General features: G+C 38.6%; 2 protein-coding genes across 10 annotated transcripts in view; one reads left to right on the plus strand and one right to left on the minus strand.

Annotated features, from left to right (window-relative positions):
• Positions 1-4,628, minus strand: part of KIN (Kin17 DNA and RNA binding protein) — a gene marked incomplete at its 5' end in the record, with an annotated part of 38,185 nt that extends 33,557 nt beyond the window's left edge. For 2 of the 4 annotated variants that reach the window (XR_014793642.1, XM_084869301.1), the window contains one exon: positions 4,288-4,628. Coding sequence is in view for 2 of the 4 variants with exons in the window: in XM_084869301.1 (XP_084725427.1) it covers positions 4,288-4,628 (341 nt within the window). Of the gene's footprint in view, positions 1-136; positions 232-4,287 lie in introns of all 4 variants that reach the window. The other 2 variants (XR_014793643.1, XM_084869302.1) reach the window with 2 other exon arrangements.
• ATP5F1C (ATP synthase F1 subunit gamma) lies at positions 4,564-26,944 on the plus strand (the record flags this gene model as incomplete). Of its 6 annotated transcripts, none has more annotated exons than XM_084869330.1 (10): positions 4,576-4,731; positions 12,923-12,957; positions 13,700-13,831; positions 17,769-17,973; positions 18,737-18,880; positions 19,865-19,929; positions 21,336-21,491; positions 22,170-22,266; positions 25,808-25,844; positions 26,804-26,944. In XM_084869330.1, the coding sequence occupies exons 1-9, from the start codon at positions 4,676-4,678 to the stop codon at positions 25,812-25,814; spliced, it is 897 nt and encodes a 298-aa protein (XP_084725456.1). In that variant the 5' UTR covers positions 4,576-4,675. The 6 variants fall into 6 exon arrangements, with proteins under 6 accessions (XP_084725457.1, XP_084725456.1, XP_084725458.1 ...); XM_084869327.1 differs by having other exon boundaries at positions 4,632-4,746; XM_084869331.1 differs by lacking the exon at positions 25,808-25,844 and having other exon boundaries at positions 4,564-4,731.

A 26,944-nucleotide genomic window follows, 5' to 3' on the forward strand; every position in this document is an offset into this window, starting at 1 on the left:
GAAACTGAGCACAAATATAACTATCATGTTAATATGCAAGGATAAACAGAGCCTTCCGTACATAAAAATATTAATCATCTATAAAATGTCCAACTGAATGAGTCTTATGAGATAAGAATGTCTCTGAGTTACTTACTCTGAAAAATAATCCATAAACTGCTGAGGATTTTCTGAAGCCAGCAATAGTTGTCTCTGATGAGATTCGGACATACAATGACACTTAAAGCCATTCTACAAAAATGTAAAGGGAGTAGTTAAATTCTGATTTAGGTCATCATAATGGGGCCTAAGTAGAAGTATTTAATTAAACTCTAAAAAGTTGCTCTTTGATGATAGACTGTAAAAAGTAATAAAATCACTAGCCAAATTACCAAGCTGAGTTTTACAACCCTGCTAATCAAAGAATAATTCCAGGTATTAAAGAGACAAAAAAAAAAAAAATAGTGCTTTAGAAAACATTAGTAAGAAACACTTCTATGCACAGTAACATAGGAGTGATTTCATTTTTTGTGTGTCAATTTAACAAATTACTGTTGAGTACCTATTGCACACAGAGTGTTAATACAAGTGCTTTGAGGAATATAATGAAATAAAATGGGTCATTAATTTCCAGTAAGGACACTATTTTTCACTCTCTTTTCTCTACTTCAGCTATTATCCAAAATACATTGTTGCATATTACATAAACCTTATATTCAACACACTAAATCTATATCTGCTTAGATGATTATAAAAATATTAGAGGCCCAGTGCATGGATTTGCGCACATTGAAAGGAAATTAATATGGGTAGTGGAAATTAATAAATTAGAAAGTGGCCAGTAGGGCAAGCCTGGGCGAGGTGGGACAGACACCCACTGGAGCCAACCTCCCGCGGTCCCTCCCCTGCCAGCTGCACCTGGGGCGGTGCTGGGGCTCAAAAGGCATCTGTGGTGTGAGCAGGGTCCCTTTGGCAGGTGGGGTCCCTCAGCCTAGCCTGCGGGGATTGACCTGAAACCAGAAGTCCAACATCCCCCAAGGGGTCCCAGAGTGCAAGAGGGCACTCTACAAAGTTGCTGTTGCTTGGCAGCTCCTGCATTGAGAGTCTGCCCCATGGTGGTCAGTGCGTGTTATAACAACTGGTTGGATGGTTGGATGGTCACTTAGGCTTTTATATACACTGAGTTGCCAGATTATTATGATCTCTGATTATTATTGAGTACTAGGTATTCTTCTAAACAGTTTGAAAGGATTATTCATATAATATAATAAAAGGTTAATATCCAAATTGTCCCGTCGACCAGGATTTCAACCAGCAGGCAGGCCGGCCAACTGCCCATGTCCTCTCCCCCTGGCCAGGCTGGCTGGACCCCACCCATATACATCCATGCACCAGGCCTCTAATACAGGGGTCTTCAAACTACGGCCCGCAGAGGAGTCTGATCCGGCCCGCCAGGTTTTTTGGGCAGTGAGTGCAGCCGAGGTGTTACAGTAGGAATTAGTAGTTCATATAGTCCGGCCCTCCAGCTCTCTGAGGGACCGTGATCTGGCCCCCACTTTAAAAAGTTTGAGGACCCCTGCTCTAATATATATACATATACATTACATTACATTATATTACATTATATTTGCGTTCAGAGATCATAATAATCTGGCCACTCAGTGTATATAGAAATACATTTTGACTTTGTATCTGTTCTAAAGAGCATTTGAACCTGATTCTTCACCAGTAATAGAAATGAAAAATGTGCCTCTCCTCCTGTAACCCCTACCTCAGTGAATAGGTCGTATCACACCCAGTCAAGACCAAGGCTGGCATTCTAGTGTCCTTCTCTTTCATCCCACAAATCACTAAGCCCAGTCAGCTTTCTTAATAACTCTTAACCAGTCTCTCTGCTCATTCCCATTGCCACTATCCTGATTTCAACACTAAATCTTGACTAGGCTAGTTTCAAGGAAACCCAAGGGAGTGGATAGGTAGGAATGGAATACTCTGGGCCTGACCTTTCTCGCTCTCAATCTCCCAATACCGAGAGATGAAGACAGAGGCAGAAACTTATTAGGGTCAACTTCTCCTCCCCAAGGCTGTCCGGGTAGGGAAGGGAAGGGAAACAGATCTGGGGGCAAACAGACCTGAATCACCACAAATGCCTTAAATGAAAGTATTAAGCATTTACTTTCCTTTTCCTATTGGAACTATATTTTAGGATAACATTTGAAAATAATTGAATAGCCCTGGCTTATTTTTATAAATGAGTAGCAGCCAATAATAAATGTAAAAAGAATTAGAAAAATAACCACTCTGCAACCCCTAGTGAAATAATTGACTCAGGCAAAGAAGCTAAAACACACAAGTCAAAGGAAAACTAGATATATGGTCATTATTCCAAAGTATCACCCTACTAGTTGCATGCTCTTGCAAGAGGGAAAATATTACTTTCTAATATTTTCTAAAATATTACTTTCAGGCTGTGATCTTTACATGATCATCTTAGCACTACTAGACATATGGGCTTCCTTATATAATGCAATATGAAATATATTGAATCACCTATAAAGTATTTGTCCCAAAATGTTTGAACCTAATCAAGTCTTTAGATCAATAATTACAAGAGTCAGAGAAAGAAGGTAAATGACAATTAACGGAAACAATTTAACATATCCAGAAAGTGTCAATGTTCTGATAACTGACCTAGTATCTTCAAGTCAATGGTAAGAAAAAAAGGAGGGAAGTGGAAGGAAAGGGTGGAGGAAGTGTATCCTACTGTAATTTGAGAATTTAGGGAGAATTGAAAGTCCTAATAACCTGGAGCACAGAGATTTTTAGGGCAGTGAAACCACTCAGTATTATATCACTGGTGGATATGTGTCATTAGACTTTTGTCCAAACCCTTAGAATGTCCAATACCAAGAGTGAATACTAATGTAAACTATGGATTTTGGTGATAATGACATGTCAATGTAAAACTGCTTGAAAATAAAGTTTATTTTTTTAAGCCCTAATAACCAAATCCAAGTCATGCTTTTGATTTGATCTTGTTGTTTTTTTAATTGCTTTAAAAGCAATTGGGGGAACAAATGAGAAAATGTGGGTTTGTAGTGTGTATCAGATGACATGAAAGAATTTCTATTAATTTTATGTGTGATGACATATATTATGGCTCTATGGAAAAATATCCTGATATTTTAGAAATGCATATTTAAGTATTTAGAGTTGAAATATCCTTAAGTTTGTACATTACTTTAAAACATTTCAGGGAAAAGTAAATATGACAAAATACTTAAAATGTTAAATCTGGGTAATGGATATATGGATGTTCAATGTACTAGTCTCTAGTTTTCTGTGTGAGAATTCCAACTTTGACTCAATTAGAAAGAACTAAAGAGAAATGAAAACAAATAACAGTATCAATGTTATTCAATATGAGTCCCACTTAAAATATCTCATCCCTCACACAGAATTGCCTAGTCTTCTCCCATCCTTACCCAATTAAATCGCCATAGAAAAATATGATCACATCACTAGCCTGTTCTCAATTCTTCAAGGCGACGCATTCATCATCCATCTCATTTATGTGAAAAAGTGTAAACTCCACAGCACAGCACACAAAGCTTTTCAAGATCTGACCAAAGACTACCCCCCTCACCCCCAGAGTCACTTTAAAGATATTTCACTCATTTAAAATTCACGACAATCTTACAAGTAGATATAATTACCGTTCCCATTTTACAGATAAGTAAACAGGCAGAGAGAACTGTAAGTTACTTGCCCAAGGCCACACAGCAATTAAGTGATGCAGCAAAGGCTTCATAATTCTGACTGTCTGACCCTGGTCCACATCTCATCCTGGCCCTAGCACATGGTAGCTGCTCAATAAATTATTGTTAGGTAAGTAGTGTGCAGGAACTTATTTCTTCTTTCTCATCTGATCCTGAAAAAAGATGTGAGTCCTAATAATTGTGTTTCTCTTAAGAGCCAGGTCAAGTCAGAGATGATTGTTATTGCTATTACCGAGGCGCTTGGCATTTAATTGTTCAAGCTCAGAGCTGCAAAATCTTTTATTTGCCATTTCTTTGGGGGCAGATTAGGTAGAAAGAGGCGTCAAAGACTATTGGTTCCCACCAGGACGGGCCTGCAGGGAAGGGTCCCTACTGTGTGGACTAGCTGACTCGCCCAGTACAGACCCCAGGACTAGGGACCTGAGTTCCACGCCTCGGCTTTCAGCATCAGGGGCTGGAGCCCGGATTTCCAGCTGGACCCAGACAAGAGAGACGACGGGGCATGGCGGGCCAGCCCGGGGCCGCTCACCTCGTCCCGGCACTGCTTCTGGCACATCTGGCAATACCAGCGCAGCTTCTGAAGGCCCTTGGATTTGATCCTGTTGGCAATGGCCTTCGGGGTAAGAAAATCTGACTTTCCCATCGCGACCACCACAGCAATATCCCTCCGGAAACCAGAGCCCAGACAACCGGAAGCGGAATGGAGCCGATAGGAGTGGGCGGGACAAATACCAGCCCGGCGCCGGGGGAAGGTGGGGCCTCGGAAGGCTGGGCCCTGAAAGCTCGCGAGGTTTGCCTCCGTTCGGCGTCAGGAAACGAGACTGAGGAAGGAAGTGGGGCGGGAAGGGGCGTGGGGAAGCTCCCGCGCATGCGCGGCGAGGCCTGTCTGACCGACCTTCAGCGGGGCCAGTACCACCATGTTTTCTCGGGCGGGCGTCGTGGGGGTCTCGGCCTGGGCCGTGCAGCCGCAATGGTATGGCAGTTTGCGGTAGGAAATGGGAGGGTTGCAAGGGTTGCACGGGTTGGAAGGACTCCAGAAGGAGGACGCGGGTGGAGGCGTGTGGGACAAAACTGGGGTCGCAGGCCGGCCGGGACCCTGGTCCCTGGAGGCCTCGGTCCCTGGAGGCTCCGGGGCCCCGGGGTGCAGGAAGCGCCTCGAGTCCGAGAAGGGCACGTGAAGGGGCCGGAGAGACTGCAAGGTTACGCCACGTCTCCCGAGGCGGAGTGGGGCGGGAGGAGGGGGGGAGGGCGCACGAGGAGTTGTGACCTTAGTCCGAGTTAATTTCGGGGATTGAGACCTTAGTCCCAGTAAATTTCTGAGCGGTATTGTATTCATTCCGCTAACCAGTATTTGCGGAGCTCCCGCTTGGTGCCAGGCCACGAATATCGTGCAGCCTTGACCTGGGCCCACAACGTGAGGGGGAAGGGAGCATCCAAGGCGAGGTCCAGGGGAAGATTAAGGTGTTCTTTCCGTCCTTGACGCCTTTTGGAACTCCCCGGTGTTGGAGAGAGTTTGCATGGCCAGTGTAGAGCGGAGTGACCCTTTAAGGGCTCTCCGATTCAGCCAGAACGTTTATGAAGCACCTGCCTCGTAGCAGGCGCTTTGCTGGGCGCTGGTGAACCAAATAAGTGCCTCCTTGGGCCGGTGGTAGTTTGGGTGCAAAAGGGACCTTTAAAAAAATCTGTCAGTTGGCGAGCAAGAGAAAGACACCTTATAGGATCTTGCAACCATTATGCTGAAGCAGTAACCCTGCAAGGTCATGAAATTGTCCCAAGGTCCTGAGAGGAGGAGGAGGAGGAGTTTGGATTAAATAACTGTCTTGCAATTTTTAAGGATTTTAAACATTGGCTTCCAAAAACAATTGCATAGTAAAAGGCCTAGGAATAGGCACATCGACGTTGGCTTGTGGTGGAACCATATAAAAGGATGAAATACCTATGTTAGGCAAAGCCTGGGAAAAGTTCAGATGCAGTGCTAAGGAGATCTTAGTTATCTTCTGTGTAGCAGTTCCCTGGGTTTACAGTAAGGGAGAATTCTAAGAGCTATAACACTAAACTAGATTTTTGTATCCTAGTTTATGTGAAGGGACTATAAAGCATTAATTGAAATAGGTATGTTTTTCATTAAGAAAACAATTTATAATAGGATAAGGAAGTCATTTAGTATGCTGTAAAATGCCTACATTAAAATGTTGGTGGATTTGCCTTGGAAGTAGGTTTCCCCACCGCACCCTCATATATCGAGGAAGATTATTCATGGGAATTAAGACGTCACTTCTGTTAAATTCTCAGTTGTATGAGTTGTATCATATGTTAATCACTCAGCACACATTTGTTAGGTGCCTGGTCTGCATTAAGTCGCTAAAATGTGGTGTTAAATAGATGTGGTCTTAAGTGAGCTTCGTGGGACAGTTCCTGGCATGCAGTGGTGGTCAGCAATCATCAGCTAGCTCCCTCCTATATTTTTAGAGCCTTAAATGGTATCTAAGTTATCTTTTTTTAAATGTTCTGAATTGAGGACAAAATATTTTACATAAACTGTAGTCATGCTCTCCCTCCTAGGAGTACACTGGTGCCATTCCCCCACGGGCACATAGACTTGCATCCAGGGTAGCAATGGCGGTGGCAGCTCATTCCAGGCTAACCCCCTGAGCCTGTCTCCAAAGCCCCCTTTTCTCTGACTTCTCAGTGAGCTAAAGCAGCCCAGCCTAGACTCTCCTGTTGCTTCTTCTATGCCCTTCATTGTTTCACTGTCCTAAATAGTTTTTTGCTGTGGTCAATAAATTCTTCCTTGCTTTTCTACAAAATAAAAATAAAACTGTAGAAATAACTTTAAAAACACATAAAAAAAAAAACAAAACCATAAGACAATTTGAAAATCTTTTCATAAAGAATTATTTTAAATAAAAGCTCTCTCAGTCTGAGACAACTAATTCTAGGGACCTGAATCATCAAATAAAGGTCCTAGTCCTGATCTTAATCCCCTTGGAATGAAAGTTTCAAATTGGTAGCTTATGAATATTCATCAAATATTGGTATTCCACGTGGAAAGCATATTCTACCCTCTTCAAATTTTCCATCACTTTGGGGGCCTGATGTCTTTTCTACCTATTCGCTCCTTTTCTTTCCCATTAATTATAATTGCCTTTTAAATTCAGAAATGAAAACCATCTCAAAATTTCACACTTCACAGAAGTAATTTGAGATGTAGAAAAATACCTTTGCTTTAACAGTTACCATGAAAGGGCATTTCTTTGGTTCTGTTTTGGTTATTGAGTTTTTAAACATGGATTTGTTACAGTTTTTGCTTCAGGGAAGTTTGCATTCTAACCTTAAACACGAAGCTTAATTGAAATCATGATGAAATTATTTTAATTGTTTAGGGAATCAGCAAGTGCCCTAAAGTTTCAGAAATTAACTTTTTTTTAAGTAGTATTTAAGAAAATTGAAATAAGAAATTTGAAGAGTCTCTACTTTTTCCATCTCAAATTAGGGAAAAATACATCTGTATTTCCTAGTGTTCCACATTCTCTAAAATGGAACTATTTTATAACTAGAGGCCCAGTGAACGAATTTGTGCCTGAGTGTGGGCTGGGGGAGGATGGGCCCTGGAAGGTCAGCTGGCCCCGCCCCTGGAGCCCTACCTTGGCCTGGCCTTCGCCCTGTCACAATCTGGGGCTCCTTGGGGATGTCAGAGAAGCTGTTTCAGTCCAATCCCTGCAGGCCAGGCCGAGGGATCCCACTGATGCATGAACTTGTGCACTGGGTCTCTAGTAATCTATAGATTGAGAATGCTTATAGTAAAAAAATCATTACCCCATAAAAAGAAAGCTGTTCAAAAATGGGGCCACTTTTCAAGTACTATTAATTAACAGGATGGTCATTATGTCAGATAAGTCTGTACTTGAAATAGTTGCACTTGTCAGTATTTATAACTTTAATCTTTAGTGGATCCATTCTAACCAAACCTACCGTAGTATTTCCCATAAAGTCTCCGTCCTCTTGTCTCCATATTTTTCTTTGGCTAAGCAATACCAGTAGTTAGATAAGACAAAGTTTTTAAAGATAACAGTTTTGGTTGTCACCTTCCAGACTTATTTTTATGCACATAATCACAAAAAATGGGATCATATAACATACCATTTCATAACCTGCATTGTTAAGTTGTTATTAATAGGTTGGTTATTTTTTAGTAGTTTTAGGCCTATAGGGAAATAGATCATAAAGTACAGAGCATTCTGTATAACTACACCCCACTTTGAACAGTATTCCCAATTATTAATAGCTTGCTTTAGTGTGGTATATATACAATTAATGGATCATTAATACATTATTAATTAAGGTGCATTATTTCATTAAGGTCACTCCTATTGTATAGTTCTTTTGGTTTTGACAAATGCATAATAACTTGTGCCTACTATTACAGTATCATACAGAATAGTTTCACTCCCCCAAAAATCTCTTTTTCAAATCCTGGCCACCACTGATAATGTTACTGTTGCTGTAATTTGTCTTTTCTGGAATGATGTGTAGTTGAAATCAGTATATAGCCTTAAAGATTGTCTTCTTTCACTGAGCAATATGCAGTTAAGGTTCTGTCATGTCTTTTTGTGGCTTGAGAGCTCATTTATTTTTATTTCAGAATAAAACTCCATTGTATGTATGTACCAGTTTGTTTATCCTTTCTTTCACATTGAAAGACATCTTGGTTGCTTCCAATTTTTGGTGATCATGAATAAATATTTAATAATTCATGTGCTGGTTTTTGTGTAGACATAAGTTTTTAGCTCAGTAGATTAGATACCAAGGAGCATGATTGTTGGATCATATGTTAACACTATGTTTAAGATCTGTAAGAAACTGTCAAACCATCTTCCAGAGTAGCCATACATTCTATATTCCCATTGGTAATCAATGAGAGTTCCTTTTGCTCCACATCCTTAGCCTCATCATCACTTGGTATTGTCAGTTTTTTAAATTTTAGATATTCTTACAGGTTGGTAGTTGTATCCCATTAATATGCAGTTCCCTAATGACATGATACTCAGCATCTTTTTATATGCGTATTTGCCACTTTATAGCTTCTTTGGTGAAGTGGCTGTTCCAATTTTTTGCTTTTTTTTTTTTTTTTTTTTTAATTGTGTTGTCCATGTTCTTATTGCTGAGTTTTAAAGAATTCTTTGTAGATGTTGGATAACAGTCCTTTATCAGATATGAGTTTTGTAAATATTTTCTTCCAGTGTGTGGCTTTGTCTTTTCATTCTCTTAACAGTGTCTTTTGAAGAGTGAAAGTTTTTAAAATTAATGAAGTCCAACTTCTCAATTTTTTTCTTCCATAGATAATACCTTTGATGTTTTAGCTAGAAACTCAGTCAAAGAAAGCACCTAGATTTTCTCCTTTGGTATCTTGTAGAAGTTGTTTTGTTGTTACTCTTCCCCGGAGGATATTTTTCCATTAATTTTTGGAGAGAGGAGGAAAGACACATCAATTGGTTGCCTCTTGTACCCCCAAACCAGCTGGGGGTTGAGTCTGCAATGAGGTACATGCCCTTGACTGGAATCAAACCCAGGACCCTTCAGTCTGCTGGCCAGTGCTCTATCCATTGAGCAAGATTGGTAGGGCACCAACACCATTTGTTGAACAGTATCCTTTCCATATGACTTTTGCTCCTTTGTCAAACTTAATATATTTGTGTGAGTCTGTGGGCTCTGTATTCTGTTCCATTGATCTACTTGTCCATTCTTTAACCAATGCCTTGTTTTATGGAATCAGTAAGTCTTGAAACCTGGTAGTGTCACTTCTCCGGCATTGTTCTTCTTCACTGTAATGTTGGCTATTCTGGGTGTTTTGCCTTTCTATATAGACATTAAAATCAGTTTATTGATAGTCACAAAGTAACTTACTGAGATTTTTATTGGAATTGTAATAATCTTAGATCAAATGGGAAGAATTGACTTGTTAGCAACATTGAATTTTCCTATCTATGAATATGGAATTTCTCTCCATTTATTTGAATCTTTCATTTCTTTCATCAGTTTTGCAGTTTTCCTCATATATATCTTACACACATTTTGTTAGGTTTATATATATCTTTGTATATTTTTACAATTGTGGTAAAACATAAAATTTGTCACCATATCTATTTTTTAAGTCTTCAGTTTATGGTATTGGTTTTTTTTTTGTGTGTGGTTTTTTTTTTAACTTGAAACTCAATTGTTGATAGCTGGTATAAAGGGAAAAACTGACTTTTATATATATTAACCTTGTATCCTGAAATCTTACTATAATTGGTTACTAGTTCCAGAAGTTTTTTTGCTACTTCTTTGGGATAGTCTACCTAGACGATCATGTCACCTATGAACTAAGACATATTTCTTCCCTTCCAGTCTATATACCTTTTATTTCATTTTCTCGTCTTATATTAGCTGGGATATTTAGTATGATGTGAATAGGAGTGGTAAGAGAGGACAATCTTGTCTTATTTCCAATCTTAGGGAGAAAGTTTCTCACTATTAAACCATGGGGTTTTTGGTAGACATTCTTTACTAGGTTAAGGAAGTTTTTTCTTCTATTTTTAATTTGCTAAAAAGTATTAGATATGTCAAATGATTTTTTGGCATCTATTGATCATATGATTTTTCTTCTTTAACCTGTTGATGTGATGGGTATTACTACTATTTGATTTGTGAATGATGGACCAGCCTTGCATACCTAGAATAAATTCCAGTTGGCCATGCTGTATATATTGTTGGGTTCAATTTGCTAATATTTTGTTGAAGATTTTAGCATCTAGTTCATTAGAGATATTCTTTGTCATTTTTAATGTATTTATGTGATTTCAGTATTAAGATAATGCTAACCTCATAAAATTAGGAATTTTCCCCTGCTTCTATTCCCATTTTTTTCCTTTGGAAAACATGGTATCAACTACTATGTTTACTGATAGTTACAAATCTGTATCACAAATCTCAAAATCTCAGACCCACTGGACATTTCCACCTGGCCCATAGTCTTTTGATTATATCATATTCAAAAGTCATTTTTTCCAGGAAGATCATCTGCACCCACTTTATCTATCTTGATTAATGACAACATCATCCACTCAGGTCATTAAATTAGAAAGTTTTGGGTCATTCTTACTGTTTTCCTTTGCACTCTTTTTTTAAAAATATTTTTTATTAATTTCAGAGAGGAAGGAAGAGGGAGAGATAGAAACAATGATGCCAAAACTGGTTTGGCTCAGTGGATAGAGCATTGGTCTGCGGACTGAAAGGTCCCAGGTTCGATTCTGGTCAAGGGCATGTATTGTAGTTTGGTTGAGGGCACATCCTCAGTAGGAGGTGTGCAGGAGGCAGCTAATCGATGTTTCTCTCATCAATGTTTCTAACTCTATCTATCCTTCTCCCTTCCTCTCTGTAAAAGATCAATAAAGTATATTTTTTAAAAAGGAAAGAAAGAAAGAAACAATGATGAGAGAGAATCATTGATTGGCTGCCTCCTGCACAACCCCCTTTGGGGATTGAGCCCGCAACCCAGGCATGTGCCCTTGGCCAGAATCAAACCCAGGACCCTTCAGCCCACAGGCCGACGCTCCATCCACCAAGTCAAACTGGCCAGGGCAGCACTCTTTTTTTAAAATAATATATTTGTTTATTTCAGAGAGGAAAGGAGAGGGAGAGAAATAGAAACATCAGTGATGAGAGAGAATCATCCATCAACGGCCTCCTGCATGCCCCACAGGGGATCAAGCCTGCAACCTGGGCACATGCCCTGACCAGGAATCAAACCCTGACCTCATGGTTCATAGTTTGATGCTTAGCTCCTCTTCACTCTTAAGAATTTAATCTCAAACCTCATCTCTTGGCTTTGCTAACATCTTAGTCCAGGTTCTTGCTTTTGTTTAGAAGTTGCAACAGCCCCTATATAGTTTCCATGTCATCAGTATTCCAACATTATTTTGGGCTTTTCACTGTCATCCAAAATACTTCACTGAAAAACTAAACTGTTTGTTGGTTTATGGATGTTCACTTCCTTATTCCCTATAAAATAATATTTAAACTTACTAAACCTACTCATGTCTACAACTTCAAAACGATTTCCCAATCTGGGGAATTCCCTCCTTAGTCCACCTCTATGCACAAATTTACTGAATCTTCAAGTCTTCCATGGACTGTTCTGGGCCACACAAGTACTTTGTATGGATATAAAGGCTGGAAGATAATTTATATTTGGTAATATGTTGCCTTCCTGATAGGGAAGAGATTTTCTCATATTTATCTTTCACTAACATTACATTTAAGTCATTTTGACTTTTATGAATTATACTTTAAAATTATAGAAAATTTTTCATGTAAACTTAATGTAAAGCTAAATTTTCATGAATCTTGTTTATGAGATAATGGTGTATCCTTCTTGTGATCAGAGACCATATCCTGAAGAACAGTAGCTATATAGTAAATGTTTATTGAATTGAGTTGGAAGTTAAGAATTAGATGGAATAAAACTGCTTTCACACATTTTGTTATGTTAGAATGTATAAGTGTTATTTAAAAAGGTTTTGGTGAGCTGAAGTCAATGAATGCTTTTTTAAAATATATTTTTATATATTTTCAGAGAGGAAGGGAGAGGGAGAGAGGGATAACAACATCAATAATGAGCAAGAATCATTGATCTGCTGCCTCCTGCGCACACCCTACTGGGGATCGAGCCACAATCCAGGCATGCTCTCCAACCCGGAATCATATCATGGTTTCTTACTTCATAGATTAAGGCTCTACCATTGTGCCACACTGCCGGGCAAGGAATGCTATTTTTAGAGGTGGCTGACCTTGAAAGTTGGGTAGCCTAACTAAAGGAAAGAACTTTTCTTTTGGGAAGACAATATAGGCAAAGACATGAAGATGGGAAGAGAGCATGTATGAATGCCGATGTGAGTTCAGTGAAAGGTTTGTATTAGTTAAGTTAAATAAAATCAGGTCTTTGATACAGGATTTGGTATCAATATTGAGGGATTTAAAATTAACATATATGTATATATTTAGAGTCCTATATTTGAGTAATTCTTTATGGGGTATTCTTTAAATAAACATATTAACTTCAAAAGTTTTTATTATATAATGTAACTATTTTTTCAGAAAACTAAAATATTTTTTAAACCTTTCAGGATCCAAGTTCGAAATATGGCAACTTTGAAAGACAGTAAGTACTTGATCTCAGTATAGGAATCAAGAAAAACTAAATTTTGGCAATAATACTTTTAAAAAATATGCCACTTTTTTAAGCCCATTACGTATATATTATGTCAAAATTGACAAATCTGTGTCATATGTGTGGGGCATTAAACTTGTTCTAGATGCTCGACCATTGCGGTGATGCATGGTTTCTGGATTCTGTTGTCTGTAGAATGAGAATGTTATAATTGAGTAAAACTACACTGTTTGTAGATATATAAAAAAGGTTATAAAACATGTAGTTAAAAGTCATTTTCAATACCATTTAATATTTTCAGTGTTTAGTTTACTGATCTCTTATGTTGTCAGCTAAGTTTGACCTTTTATTAGTACTCATTCTAACATTAACCCTAGCTTAGCATCATGCTCTTAATTAATGGTATAAATGAGGGCTTACAGTTTAGAAAACTGGCCAGGGCAGCACAAATGAAATTATAATTTTTATCTTAACAAATTGTGCACCAGTAGTTTTATTGCTAGCTTTACCCAGTGGCCAGATAAGTTTCTAATAAATGAGTACAAAAAAAGTTTACAAAGTATCTTACTTTAAAAAGATATTAGCTTGTAAGAACATGTAATAAATAACTTCAAATGGGTATTTAATTTTAAGATGTGACTTTAACATTTATGTAAAACAATGTGTACTATGAAAACATGAGAATGCTCATGTTCCGCCCACAGTGTGTTAACACAACACTTCTATTTTTCAGTTACCAGGCGACTGAAGTCAATCAAAAACATCCAGAAAATTACCAAGTCTATGAAAATGGTAGCAGCAGCAAAATATGCCCGAGCTGAGAGGGAGCTGAAACCAGCTCGAGTATATGGAACAGGATCTTTGGGTAAGAGGAGAATGTAATTCAAAACTATGAAGAACTATCTATCTATCTATCTATCTATCTATCTATAAATAAAATACACACACATACACATACATACATGAAAGGCTAATATGCAAAGTGTCTCCTCCAGGAGTTCAACCTGGAATTCTGTCACTTGCTATGATGTGCGCTGACCATCAAGGGGGGCGTGGAACTGGCCGGCAGTCAGAAGGCCTGATTGGCTCTGATCACCAGCCAGGCCTAGGGACCCTACCTGTTCATGAATTTCATGCATCAGGTCTCTAGTTTAACATAAAGAAGATCACTATTAATGACTTATTTAGTATCAATGGGCCTATTCTGACTATTTTACATGTACTCATTTTTCACAGCAATCCTATTGGGGTAGGAACTGTTTGAGCCTCTGCTTTGGTGGTGAGAAAAATTGAAGCACATGACATCAAGTAACTTGCCTGAGATTGCATACCTGTTGTGTTAATTTTTTAAAGATTCTGAAAAGTTTTCTAGATTATTGAATATACCATTGAAAGAACATAGTGCATTAAATTCCAATGCTTGAGTTCGTCCTATTCAGTTGTGATGTGATATTTTAGAAGTACAGCGTGGGGAGGTGATACTCTGCAGTGGAGAGTTGGCCGAGTAGTTGTGGACATGGCTCATGAATACATGAGTGCAGTGTTTAAACACCAACTATAAATAAAACAAAATTTGCTTATTTCCAAATTAGAGAAAATATTTTGTGTCTAAAAAAATGTCTGCTCACACTTTGAGTAATTATAAAGTCAGTGTTTATTAAGATTTTATTTTCAAAATTGAGCTTTCAGCTATTAAAGTGTGTATACATTGAGATATGCTATATATCTGTATATTAATAGGTTTATGTATTAGATGTAAATTGTCCTGTGCAGTAGTTTTATTGTGCTCTTCCATATATTTTAAACATGCATTTATACTGCTAAAGAAATTTTTACGTAAGGAAATTATGGAGCACTAGGCATCAATAGAAATGGCCCCTTTGTTTAAATATCATACTTAGTTTCACCTGGAGGAGAGTTGCTAGGTTAGGTTTCATCAGTCCTTGTCAGCGCGAGCCATTTGCTTTCATGTCTCTTTCCCTCCTTAGCATAATACTAAGCATCTACAGTAGTTGGTGGCTTGGTAAATGTTGGTTGGTTAAATTATTCAATAGCTATTTATTATGAAAAAGAAAAGTCATTTACTATTTATTTTTCTTGCTTACATGAACATGTATAATAAATTTGTTACCCTCCAAAAGTCTATAACCACAAAATTATATAATGAAGAAATTGGCTTAGATAACTGATTATTTGTGGAAAAATACTAAACATCCAAATTAAGGCTGCCAATCATCTTTTAAAGTCCCTCGACTAAAGAGAAATAACAAAACAACCAAAACCAAAACAAACAAAAAAACCCCTAACTGGTAAATATTAAATAGCTAATTATTTAAAATATTTTAAAATGTAAAGCAGGCATTTTACACTATATAATATTAAAAAGCAACTTAAAGGAAATATTCTCTCCTCACTGCTGAACTTTGGAGTTGACTACTTCTCTCTGCTTTGTTTTTTATTTTATTTTATTGATTTGAGAAAGAGAGAAACATTAATTTGTTCCATTTATGTGTTCATTCCTCCGTTGATTTTTTTCTTTTTTTTTAGTATTTTTAAAAATTGATTTTAGAGAGGAAGGAAGAGAGAGAAAGAGATCATAAACATGAATGATGAGAGAGAATCACTGATCAGCCTCCTGCACACCCCCTACTGGGGATCCAACTCAAAACCGTGGCATGTGCCTTGACCGGGAATGGAACTACAGTATAACCTTCTGGTTCATAGGTTGACCTCAACCACAGAGCCACACTAGCCAGGCCATTGGTTGACTAGGACAGCAATCTAACCAGCTGAGCTACCCGGCCAGGGCACTTCTCTCTGCTTTTTGTGGAGGGTCTCAGGTATTGAAATTTGAAAATCCATACTGAAAAAGAGAGTAGAAACAAGAATTTTGTTGAAATGGGTAAATGTGGCAGCCATAAAGTTGCACCTTGCAATTACAGTGAGCACCAGCTGCTGAAATCCATCCTGCATGTACATCTAGCCATGCTTTCAATGGCCTGCTCCTAGCCAGCACCTGAGCACAGGGTAGATACAGGCAGGCATGTTATTGGGAGACTTGGGGTTCCCAGCAGCCTTGTTGAGCTTCCCTTAAACTACATTGGGAAGCTGCCACCCAACCTTTCTTCCCACGGCTCAGACCTGCATCATGCATGGTATGATGACTCTTCTGACTTCTTATTTTCTTTCATATGCATATCTCCTAGTAAAGTCCATGTATATTTCATCCCACTGAATCCTCTTTTGGTCTCTGCTTCTTAGAAAATGATACCAACAAAGTGGTTGTTAAAGTAATCCTTAAAATGAAGTGGCAACATTATTTTAACACTAGAAATTTGTGCACTGTGGGGTAGAGGGGGTTCCCTCAGCCAACCCTGCCCCCTCTCACAGATGGGGAGCCCTCAGGAGATTTCCTACTGACAGGGAGCGGGCCTAAGCCGCAGTCTGGCCTTCCTCTGCTGGAGGTGACGGGGGTGATCAGGGGAAGGCGCCAGCCACATCACCCCGCTGCTGCTGCCACTGTCACAGCCGCCAAGGTGTTTTCATCAACACTGACTTCAGTCCCTACACCATGAGAAAATGACAACTTTCTTTAGGCATTTTCAAGGTGTGTCTTTCATAGGATATGACATTTCTTTCTTTTTTATCCTCACCTACGGACGTTTCCCTTGATTTTTAGAGAGCTTGGAAGAGAGAGGGAAAGGCAGAGAGAAACATCAATGTGAGAGGGACACTTCAATTGGTTGCCTCCTGCATGAGACCTGACCTAGGCCCTGGCTAGGGAGGAGCCTGCAACCTAGGTACATGTCCTTGATCAGAGTCGAACCCAGACCTGCGATCAGCAAGCTGAGGCTCCATCCATTGAGCCAAACTGTCTAGGGCAGGATATTAAATTTCTTAGCCCCTCCAGCAGCAGACCTTAGTTTTTCCTCCAGGAGTGTGGTGGAAAAACCCTAGATCACCTTCTTGGATTCTTATTACTCAAGTTACCAAGAACACTATGAGAGGCAGCTTACAGGGAGCTTAGCCAATGAGCCTTCAGAAAAAGTGTTTCCTCTGCAGCTCATGCACAGAGGGCCCCCTGCATTGTGTCCGCAGGGCTTCTGTCCACTGGGCGCCATTGGGCATGTCCCCAGCCCAGTGACCCCACTTTCTGTCAGCTGGGCTTCTGTCTGCTGGGCCGGGGGTGTGTCCCAAGCCAAGCAGCATCAGCTCTGAGCAGCCCCCGGCCCAGCAGCCCAACATTCTGTCTGCAGCCCTTCCTCCTTCTGCAGCCTGGGAGTGGGATGCTAGCTTCGTCACCATGGTGACATGGGCACCGCTATCTTTGTAGAAGAGTGACTATTAATTTGCATATTACTCTTTTATTAGATAGGATAACAGTTTTTGTAAGAGCTTGATATGCAAATTATATAAGAAGCTTAGTAAATATTTGCCATTTTTAATTGTATACTAAGGATTTGCGTTATTTAAAAGTCTGATAACAAATAAGTTGTTACCTCTTTAATTCTAGTCTCTTTAAAAGTACTTTAATTGTACCAGAGATTTATTTTAGTCAGAATTTAAGATAAAAGTGGCCGTTAATGGACTCTTGGGAACCTTTGTCATGTAGAGATTTAAACCTTTGTGGTTTTCATCTTGATTATAAATAGAATAAATACACAGGATGTTTTGGTTATATTAATCAAGTGCCACCTAAATTTAAATGCATCATTTTTAAAACAGTAAATTAGGGATTGTTGTATTTGGTATGAATTGCATACATAAATTCTCGTGTCTGCTTTTTGTCGTTTGTGTTTAAGCTCTGTATGAGAAGGCTGATATTAAGGTGCCTGAGGACATGAAGAAGCACCTCCTCATCGGCGTGTCCTCAGACAGAGGGCTTTGTGGTGCTATCCATTCCTCGGTTGCTAAACAGATGAAAAATGAGGTGGCTACGCTCACAGCAGCTGGGAAAGAAGTTAAAATTGTTGGAATTGGTGATAAAATTAGGGCTATACTTCATAGGTAATTTAAATATATTATTTATGTTTAAAAAGCATGAATAAATGGAAATTTCTTTGCTAGTTTTTGTACTCGGGCTTATGTTTTATTTTTATTTTTCCCAGAATATATTAGAATATATAGATTTCCCTCCTTTTCTACTTGTGTTTAGCTTTTTCATCCAAACCATAAATGAAATGCAATGGGTATATCAAAAGCTATTGACCTTTTTAAACATCAGGACTGGATCTGAGAAGCTATCACAGGTTGGAAATGTCAGAACGAACAATAGTTAATTAGGATTGGAAGGAGAAAGACAAAGGCATAGAAAAATAAAACAAGAAAGGCCTGACTATTGGTCTCTTTGCAGGTGCTGAGAGAAAAGGATAATCATGATAGTGTATGGAACAAAGTGATTCAGTGAACACCCCCTTTTCCTCCAAAAATCTTGGGATTTCTTTTTTTTTTTCTTGTGTTTTATTTTTTTTATTTTTTATGTTTATTTTTTAATATATTTTATTGATTTTTTACAGAGAGAAAGAGGGAGGGATAGAGAGTTAGAAACATTGATGAGAGAGAATCATCGACCAGCTGCCTCTTGCACACCCCCTACTGGGTATGTGCCCTCAACCAAGGTACATGCCCTTGACCGGAATCGAACCTGGGACCCTTCTGTCCGCAGGCCGAGGCTCTATCCACTGAGCCAAACCGGTTTTGGCTTTTCTTGTGTTTTTTAGAAGAATAATTCCATTAAAACATCTTATGTGCTCTCTTGACTTTCTTGTAGGACTCATTCTGACCAGTTTCTGGTGTCGTTCAAAGAAGTGGGAAGAAAACCCCCTACTTTTGGAGATGCATCAGTCATTGCCCTGGAACTACTAAATTCTGGATATGAATTTGATGAAGGATCTATCATCTTTAATCGATTCAGGCAAGAAAATTTTAGAAATCAAAGCTTATGTTAATATTTAAAAATAAGTAAATACTTAACAGTTTAAAAATTATTTTGAAACTAGAAGCTCGATACATTAAGATTCGTGCAGGAATAGGCCTTCCTTCCCTTGGCTGCCGGCACATGGCAGGCTCACTCTAGCAGCCTGTGCAGTGGCGGCCATGGTGGCAGGCCGTGTGCGCTCTGGCGCCACTTCCTCCTCGCCCTCCTTCTCTGGAGAATTCCCCTGTACAGGGCTGGCACTCCCAGGGAGGCATGGAAGGGAAGAGGGGTGGGGAGCAAGGCAGGCGGGGAGGACTGGAGAGGTTGAGTGTGCTAGTGCTTTTCACTTGCCCAGTGTGAAAATGGGAAGCAACTGGCCCCCTTCTCCACCTCCTATCCACCCGCCCTCCCTCCATGCCCATCACCCCTCCTCTCTTGATTTGGTGAGATAGGGAGGAGGAGATCTGATAATTTGGGTTACTGTGTAGGTGGCCTCTTTCATCTATTCAAAGCAAAGCTGAGCTGCCACCTGTCACAGCCGCCGCCATCGCCCCTTGGCTGGCCCAGGCCTCCCGGGGCAAGCTAACTGTGCACCAAGTGAGCTCCCATGTGTGTTCGTGCCTATGGGCTGCTCAAATGCTAGGGTTTTGTTTACCAGAGCTGTGGGGCAGGAGTTGGGTAGAGGGAGATGCCAGACACCAGGAGCTATGACCTCAGGCACTAGAGGGTTGCCTCTGAGGCTGGGAGCTGGGCCACAGGGAGACTGCAAGGACGGTTGACAGGTGTGGAGCCCGGCAGGGAGGCCCTGAGGACACGTGCTGCCTAGAGGCCCAGAGTAGCCAGGGGTGGGGCCACTGCCATCTTTGTTGGGTTAATTTAAATACTCGATCCCAATTGGCTGTGGGTGTTGCAAAGTGACGGTCAATTTATCTACTAATATTTTATTAGTATAGGATTTACATTTGCTTTTGTCCTTTATAGGTCTGTCATCTCCTACAAGACAGATGAAAAACCCATCTTTTCTCTTAATACCATTGCAAGTGCTGGTAAGTAGTTTTTGTATGACAAGTATTTTACCACATAAAAGGAGAGATTTATTCATTTAGGAAAATGGTTTATGTCAGAATGGCCTGTTTCAGCAGTAACAAAATGATGGTTGGTTGTTTCTGTCACCATCTATTAATGGGTTCCATGATGCATTAATCCGTGCATTGACAACTTTTACTCCGTTCCTTCATTAATTCAACAAATAGCTATTGAGGGCAGTCTTTGATATGCTTTCTGTCCTCGGGGGACAGAAATTGGCTTTGCAGTCTATGTATGCAAACTTACTCCAGTACAATCTGAAAGTCTAGAATAGAAATTTGAACAGTATTCACAACTTATTTATATTGTTCCAGTAAATTCTCTTGTTTTATTGTTTGAATAAAGTCACCATTGTTCAATGGAGCGTTGTAAAAACAATATTCTGGAACTGTTTTTATTTTCCTAAGGCATTTTCTCCTTTTATTTATCATGTTTCATCTATTCTAAGATGTACACTTTTTTGCATTTTAATTATTTCTAAAATTGGGATGCTTCTCCCGGTCAGTGGCATGTCATTTTTAATTGACTATGCTGTTTTCTTTCTTAATGGCATATCAAATATAGGTTGTAATCTGTAGTATCTTAAGTTTGATGAAATAGCACTATTTCACACTTCCCCCAATGGATGAATTTTGAAGTGTGCTGCTAAATTTCTGCAACATGATTACTAAAATTCCTATGAGCCTCTTATTTCTCCTACTCTTCTATATTCTTGGAAACATTTGCCTGCTCTCATTTTCCTGACTGACACTTGCTGATTTCTCCAGTAACCAAAAGGTTGAATGGAGATTTTTGTATTATGTTACGTAGTTTCCATTCTTAATTTCTTTATTGGAAAAGAAAATAAAAACAAATCATTTATTGTTTGCTGACTTTGTGCTCAGCCAGATGCTCTCATGACAGCTTCATGACCATGAAATATAGTAAAGTTATTTAAAAACTAGAGGCCTGGTGCATGAATTCGTGCATGGGTGGGGTCCCTCGGCCTGGCCAGCACTCAGGGCCAATCAGGGCAGTGGAAGATTGGTCGGGGGAGGGGCCACGGGTCTGCAGGAGGTTGGCTGTGGGAGCACATTGACCACCAGGAGGCAGCTCCTGTGTTAAACATCTACCCACTGGTGGTCAGTGCACATCATGGTGACCTGTCGTTTGGTCACTTAGGCTTTTATATATAGAGATACCCAGTGCTTTATTACACATTGCTGAAAATCTTCAGTGTGGAAATAGATAAGACTATTAGAATGGAGTCTTGCCCTTTCTAACACTTATTTCCTCTCTGTAATTATAAAGGATTCTTTTAATAGTAAGCCACTGTGATTAGTCTTTGTGCTGTATTGCTTCAGAGATTTATCACTTGTTTTAACAGAGAGTATGAGTATCTATGATGACATTGATGCTGACGTGCTGCAGAATTATCAGGAATACACTCTGGCCAACATCATCTACTATTCTCTGAAGGAGTCCACCACGAGTGAGCAAAGTGCCAGGATGACAGCCATGGACAATGCGAGCAAAAATGCTTGTAAGCACACAGTTTTTTGAGAAAATTCTGCTCCGTAGTGGCATGAAGACCCTCATATCAAAAACATGACCATTCTTTAAGTAGATTGGGGAATGAGAGATGGGACTTAGTCCTGGGCTCTACTACTGGTTCTATGAAGTTTTTTTTTTTTTTTTTTTTTTTTTAAATATATTTTATTGATTTTGTACAGAGAGGAAGGGAGAGATAGCAAGTTAGAAACATCGATGAGAGAGAGTCATCGATCAGCTGCCTCTTGCACACTGGGGATGTGCCCGCAACCAAGCCCTTGACCGGAATCGAACCCGGGACCCTTCAGTCCCCAAGCCGACGCTCTATCCACTGAGCCAAACCGGTTTCGGCTGGTTCTATGAAGTTTTTGATCAAATATCTCTCTCTTCTCATCTGAAAAGATATAAAAGTAATATTCTTTGCCTTAAAGGAAGTATATCTTACTTGGTAGGCATTAAGTTTGTAAATACTTGGAAAAGTATCCCATAAAAGATTTAAAAACACCTTGAAATTTTTGGGGTCCAATTTTAGTCCAGGTCCCTCACCCCCAAGAAAAACTCCCAAAATCTTATTGATAAATTAAACAAAATTTATCTATGAATAAATTAATGCATTTATTCCTTTCTAGTTTTTAGATTTTGTTGTCTAATCTTTTTGTTTTGCGTGTAGCTGAAATGATTGACAAATTGACTTTGACCTTCAACCGCACCCGCCAAGCTGTCATCACAAAGGAGTTGATTGAAATCATCTCTGGTGCTGCAGCTCTGTAAGTACTTGTAGATTACCTTCAGAGAGTTTTTGTTCTCATATTTGTATGTCTGCTAGTTTAACTTTTGGGTGTTTAAATGCTTTCTTGTTTGGTTTGCCTGTTAAAGATGAAATGACTCATTGCTTAACTGTGTACTTATTTGGTGAAAATGGAATCTTGAATTTATTATGATTGTTTTTGGCTAGTTTTTTCTTTAGAAATCAATATTGCTAACTTCACTTTCTAAATAAAGCATTGGGAATAAGGATGTGGACAATTTAATATCATTTATAAAAATCTGTGTTTGGATCTTAAAACATTACAAACTAAGCTTTCTGAATTACAGGACTGGTTTTGGGTTTGGTTTTACGTATAAATCATTGAATGATGGTAGGGTTTGGGACTTTTTAAATTAAGATTTCTGTATCAGTACCTTAAAATAGTATACCACTTTCCTTGAGAAAATATTAATGTGAAACCAGGGTTAAGATAATGGGAATTCTATTCAAAACATTATTAAATTTCACCCTCACTATATGCAAAGTACAATTGTTAAAAGCCAACAGGATAAAAATATTCAGGTAATTGTGATGAAGGATAAAATGTATAAGTTGTCTTTGAATTATTTTTTATCCCCTCTACTAATTGGTCAGCAAGTTCTGTAAGTTTTACTTTCTAAGTAGCCCATGACTCTTTTCTCTTAATGCCCATTTAATGCAGATTCTTGTATTTCTCTCCTGAATTGAAAAGATTTCCTTTGAGAGCCTCTTCATTGTCACCCCCTATGCTAAGCACTGGATATAGTAGTTAGTGTTTGCCCTCAAAGAGTGCACCGCCTTAACAGGGAAGACAGAAATTATATTTGAAATTGCAGTAGAATGGAAGTCAGAAAACTGAAGTCTAGTGCTAATAATGGTTTTCATATATTTTTTTTTAAATATATTTTATTGATTTTGTACAGAGAGGAAGGGAGAGGGATAGTTAGAAACATCGATGATAGAGAGTCATCGATCAGCTGCCTCTTGCACACCCCCTACTGGGGATATGCTCGCAACCAAGGTACATGCCCTTGACCAGAATCGAACCCGGGACCTTTCAGTCCCCAAGCCGATGCTCTATCCATTGAGCCAAACCGGTTTTGGCGGTTTTCATATTTTTAAAGGATTATAAAAAGAGAGACGACTGTGCCCTGGCTGGTTTAGCTCAGTGGATAGTGTGCTGGCCTGTGGACTCGGGTCCTGGGTCCCGGATTTGATTCTGGTCAAGGATGTGTGCCTTGGTTGCGGGCACATTCCCAATGGGAGGTGTGCTGGAAGCAGCTGGTTGATGTTTCTCTCTCATTGATGTTTCTAACTCTCTATCCCTCTCCCTTCCTCTCTGTAAAAAATCAATTAAAAAATGTTTTAAAAAATACTGTGACCTACAAAGCCTAAAATACTTACTGTTTAGCCGTTTATAGACAAAATTTGACAAAGTAGTATGACGAAGTTAATAGAGCCATTCTCTCAGTGTCATCCTATAGAAACAGCTTAGCTTGATATGTGTGGACCTATAGTTTCTGGCCACCAACATTCTCTGGAGTCTAGTCTCTTACCACTACTATTTCTCACTTTCCTGGAACTTCAACCACATTGATGTACTTGTTCTGCAAATATATGCTCTTTTCCCTTCAGAGTGGGATGTGCCTTTGCTTCAAGTGCCACCTTCTTCTTCCCCTTGCATATTTGGTTCTTCATCTGACAGTCCTGTTTATCCTTCCTAACTGAGCTGAGGGAATTCTTTTCCTCCAGAAACTTTCTTGCATAGTTTGGGTGGGGTATCCTTCTTCAGCATCTTGTGCTTCCCTTTATCAGCACTTAACATTTTATTAGGAATTACCTTTTTATTTGTGTGCTCTAGTGTCTTGGGAGGGGTTATCGTACTCACTTTTGTAGCCCCATCACCTGGCATGTACTTCCTCAATAAATGGTGGTTGAGTGAATGATTGACATGCCATAAGTATATTAAGAACTGGAAGTTCAGTAGAGGGAGAAATAACATTTTGTTGAGTACATGAAAACATGTTTAAGAATTCAGGAAAGATTCAACACTATGGTGAAATTTAAATTGCTTTTTAAGTATTGTCTCAAGGCTAGAAACTGGGCAGAATGCCAGAGACACAAGTAAAACTGATTGAGACCATTAGTTGCATCCATCAGCTTTGCTATCTTAAGGACCCTTCCTTTAAGACAAATCTATCATTCAGCCTGCTCACTCATGTTCTATTAGCATCATAGATTACAGTGCAATAATGAGTGGCCCTGCTACTTACTGTCTTGATAAACTTGGTTAAGATACTCTCTGCAACTCAATTTTGTCATCTAGAACATGGGCACTAATCCAAGGGTTAAATAATTATATAACTCATTGTCCTCCTTATTACGTATATGGCCTAGTGCTAATGCTAAATTGATTGCTTCTTGAATGGCAAATGTGGGAAGGCCTGGAGGAAAGACTGCATTCTGATGGTTCAGGGCAGTGTTTCCCAAACTTCTCTCATGATGAGAATCACCTGGTGGAGTTGTTAAAACACAGATTCCTGAATCCCAACTAAGAAGTGCTAAACTAGAATTTTTGAGAACATATAGGTAAAATTGCATACCTAACTTAGTGCTCTGTATATAAAATCTGTCTTAGAGCACTAGTTAAGTATGCAATTTTACCTATATGTTCTCAAAAATTCTAGTTTAGCACTTCTTAGTTGGGATTCAGGAATCTGTGTTTTAACAACTCCACCAGGTGATTCTCATCATGAGAGAAGTTTGGGAAACACTGGTTCAGGGTCTCAGAGATATAGAGAACCAAGGTTCTTTTTTTGCTCTTGAAAAAGGAAAACCGGGAATAAAGTGTGAGATTCTAATTTCTGCAGAATTGTGGATTAGGGTCTTAATGGATTAGAAATGTGGGAAACCTGACTACACAGTAGCAAATCAAGGAAAATGAGGAGGAGATTGGGACATAAAACAGAATTTTAAAAAGAACTCTAAAAACTGGAAGTTAAATTTTCGCTTTCTAGAGGTTGCCCACATCCTTTATAAAAAGTTAGCTCTGTGGTCCCAGGGTTGAATTGTTTATGGATTTGCATGCTTTCTACCCTTTTGGTCATTCTAGTTAAAGACGTTAACATTTAACACCAACACTTTTAGCTCTTTAGAAATAAAATATAAAGCATGAATAAACCACAGTATTTGAAGTGCCAAGCATTAGTGGTCAGCCTAAAATTTCTAATATATTGCATTTTATTTTTTATAGAATAATTGTGATTTTAATTATACTTTCACGTTCTTGCCTATTTGCATGAATATCGTTTTATTGCTTATAACCAGAGTGAGATCTATAAGATTTTTATAGTAATCATTGAATGATTTAAAGGAATATTTTGGTAAGTATGTGATACCCTCAAGGGTACTGAATGAAGAAATAGACATTTTTAGTTGGCAGGCGTACATGATTAACTAGCATGGATTGCTTGTTGACCAGCTTGTTTGTGTTTGTCTTTTTTCTCTAATATAATAACCAGGGATTAATGAAAATCAAGTTTTGTCCTCAGACAAGAGGTAAAGTGGTAATATTTCACATACTCTCCCCATACCCTTTCAGAAAAAAAAAAACAAGGCAGTTAAGAACTGAAGCTAATTTAGCAACAGTGACACTGTTGAGGTTTAGGTTGCTAGGCCTGTTTAGTGTAACAGCTAACTTATGGAAGCATGTGTATAATGCTGGGAGAATTTTTCTTTTTTTAGCTTTGTTAAGTAAACTTCAAGAAAAGAGAATTAGCATTATTTTGAGTTATTAAATATAGATTGATAACAGTAGTGGTTCTCAAACTTTATGGTCTCAGGACCCCTGAATTTCTGATAATAAAAATACAGCAAGATTCCCATCTATTTTCTGTATTCATTACATTCGGATATCACATACTGGAAAACTCTACCATCTATTCATGAGAATGAAACTAAAACAGGCAGATAACATTATGAAAATGGTCTTGCCCTCATGAACCCCATGAAAGGGTCTCCAGACCAAAATTTGAGAACCACTAATGTAGGGGAACATTTTATTATGTAAAAACTCTTTAAATCTTTTGGTAGGTTGATATTATAACACTTATTAAAATGATGACATGGGATAATAGAAAGTATAAAGGACAAAAAAATTAAAATGCAAGCTACATAAAATATTAACTAAAACCCAAAAGTATCTAATGTATTAATTCATAAGTTAACTTAAAAAAAACAAAAAAAAAACAAGATGCCTGAAAAATAAAATACTGCAAAACAATGGGCAATTTACATTTATAAAAATTGTGGATTTTGTATCTTTTCAATCAATAAATTATTTTTTTTACTATTTTATAACATACATATAAAATAAGGAAGAAAATATGTTAGTTGAACAGTAATATATGTTAGTTGAACAGTAACATATAAGTGACAGTCCCTGTATTGTCTTTTGATACCATTATTTTTTCTGAAAATATTGCTTGATTTTTATTTGTTCTGTTTTGTCTTTTCAGGTAAAGAAGAAAAATTCAGCCAGCTGATTTTGCTTTATCTTACTGCTGTCTTGGTCAGAAGAAATTATTGATCTGTTGTTTAAATTACTAAAGACAGCAAGATATTTGTAAATTATCTTACAATAAACAACTTACAATAAA

This window comes from Pipistrellus hanaki (genome assembly GCF_964339955.1).
Source record: "Pipistrellus hanaki genome assembly, chromosome: 1".
NCBI lineage: Eukaryota > Metazoa > Chordata > Mammalia > Chiroptera > Vespertilionidae > Pipistrellus > Pipistrellus hanaki.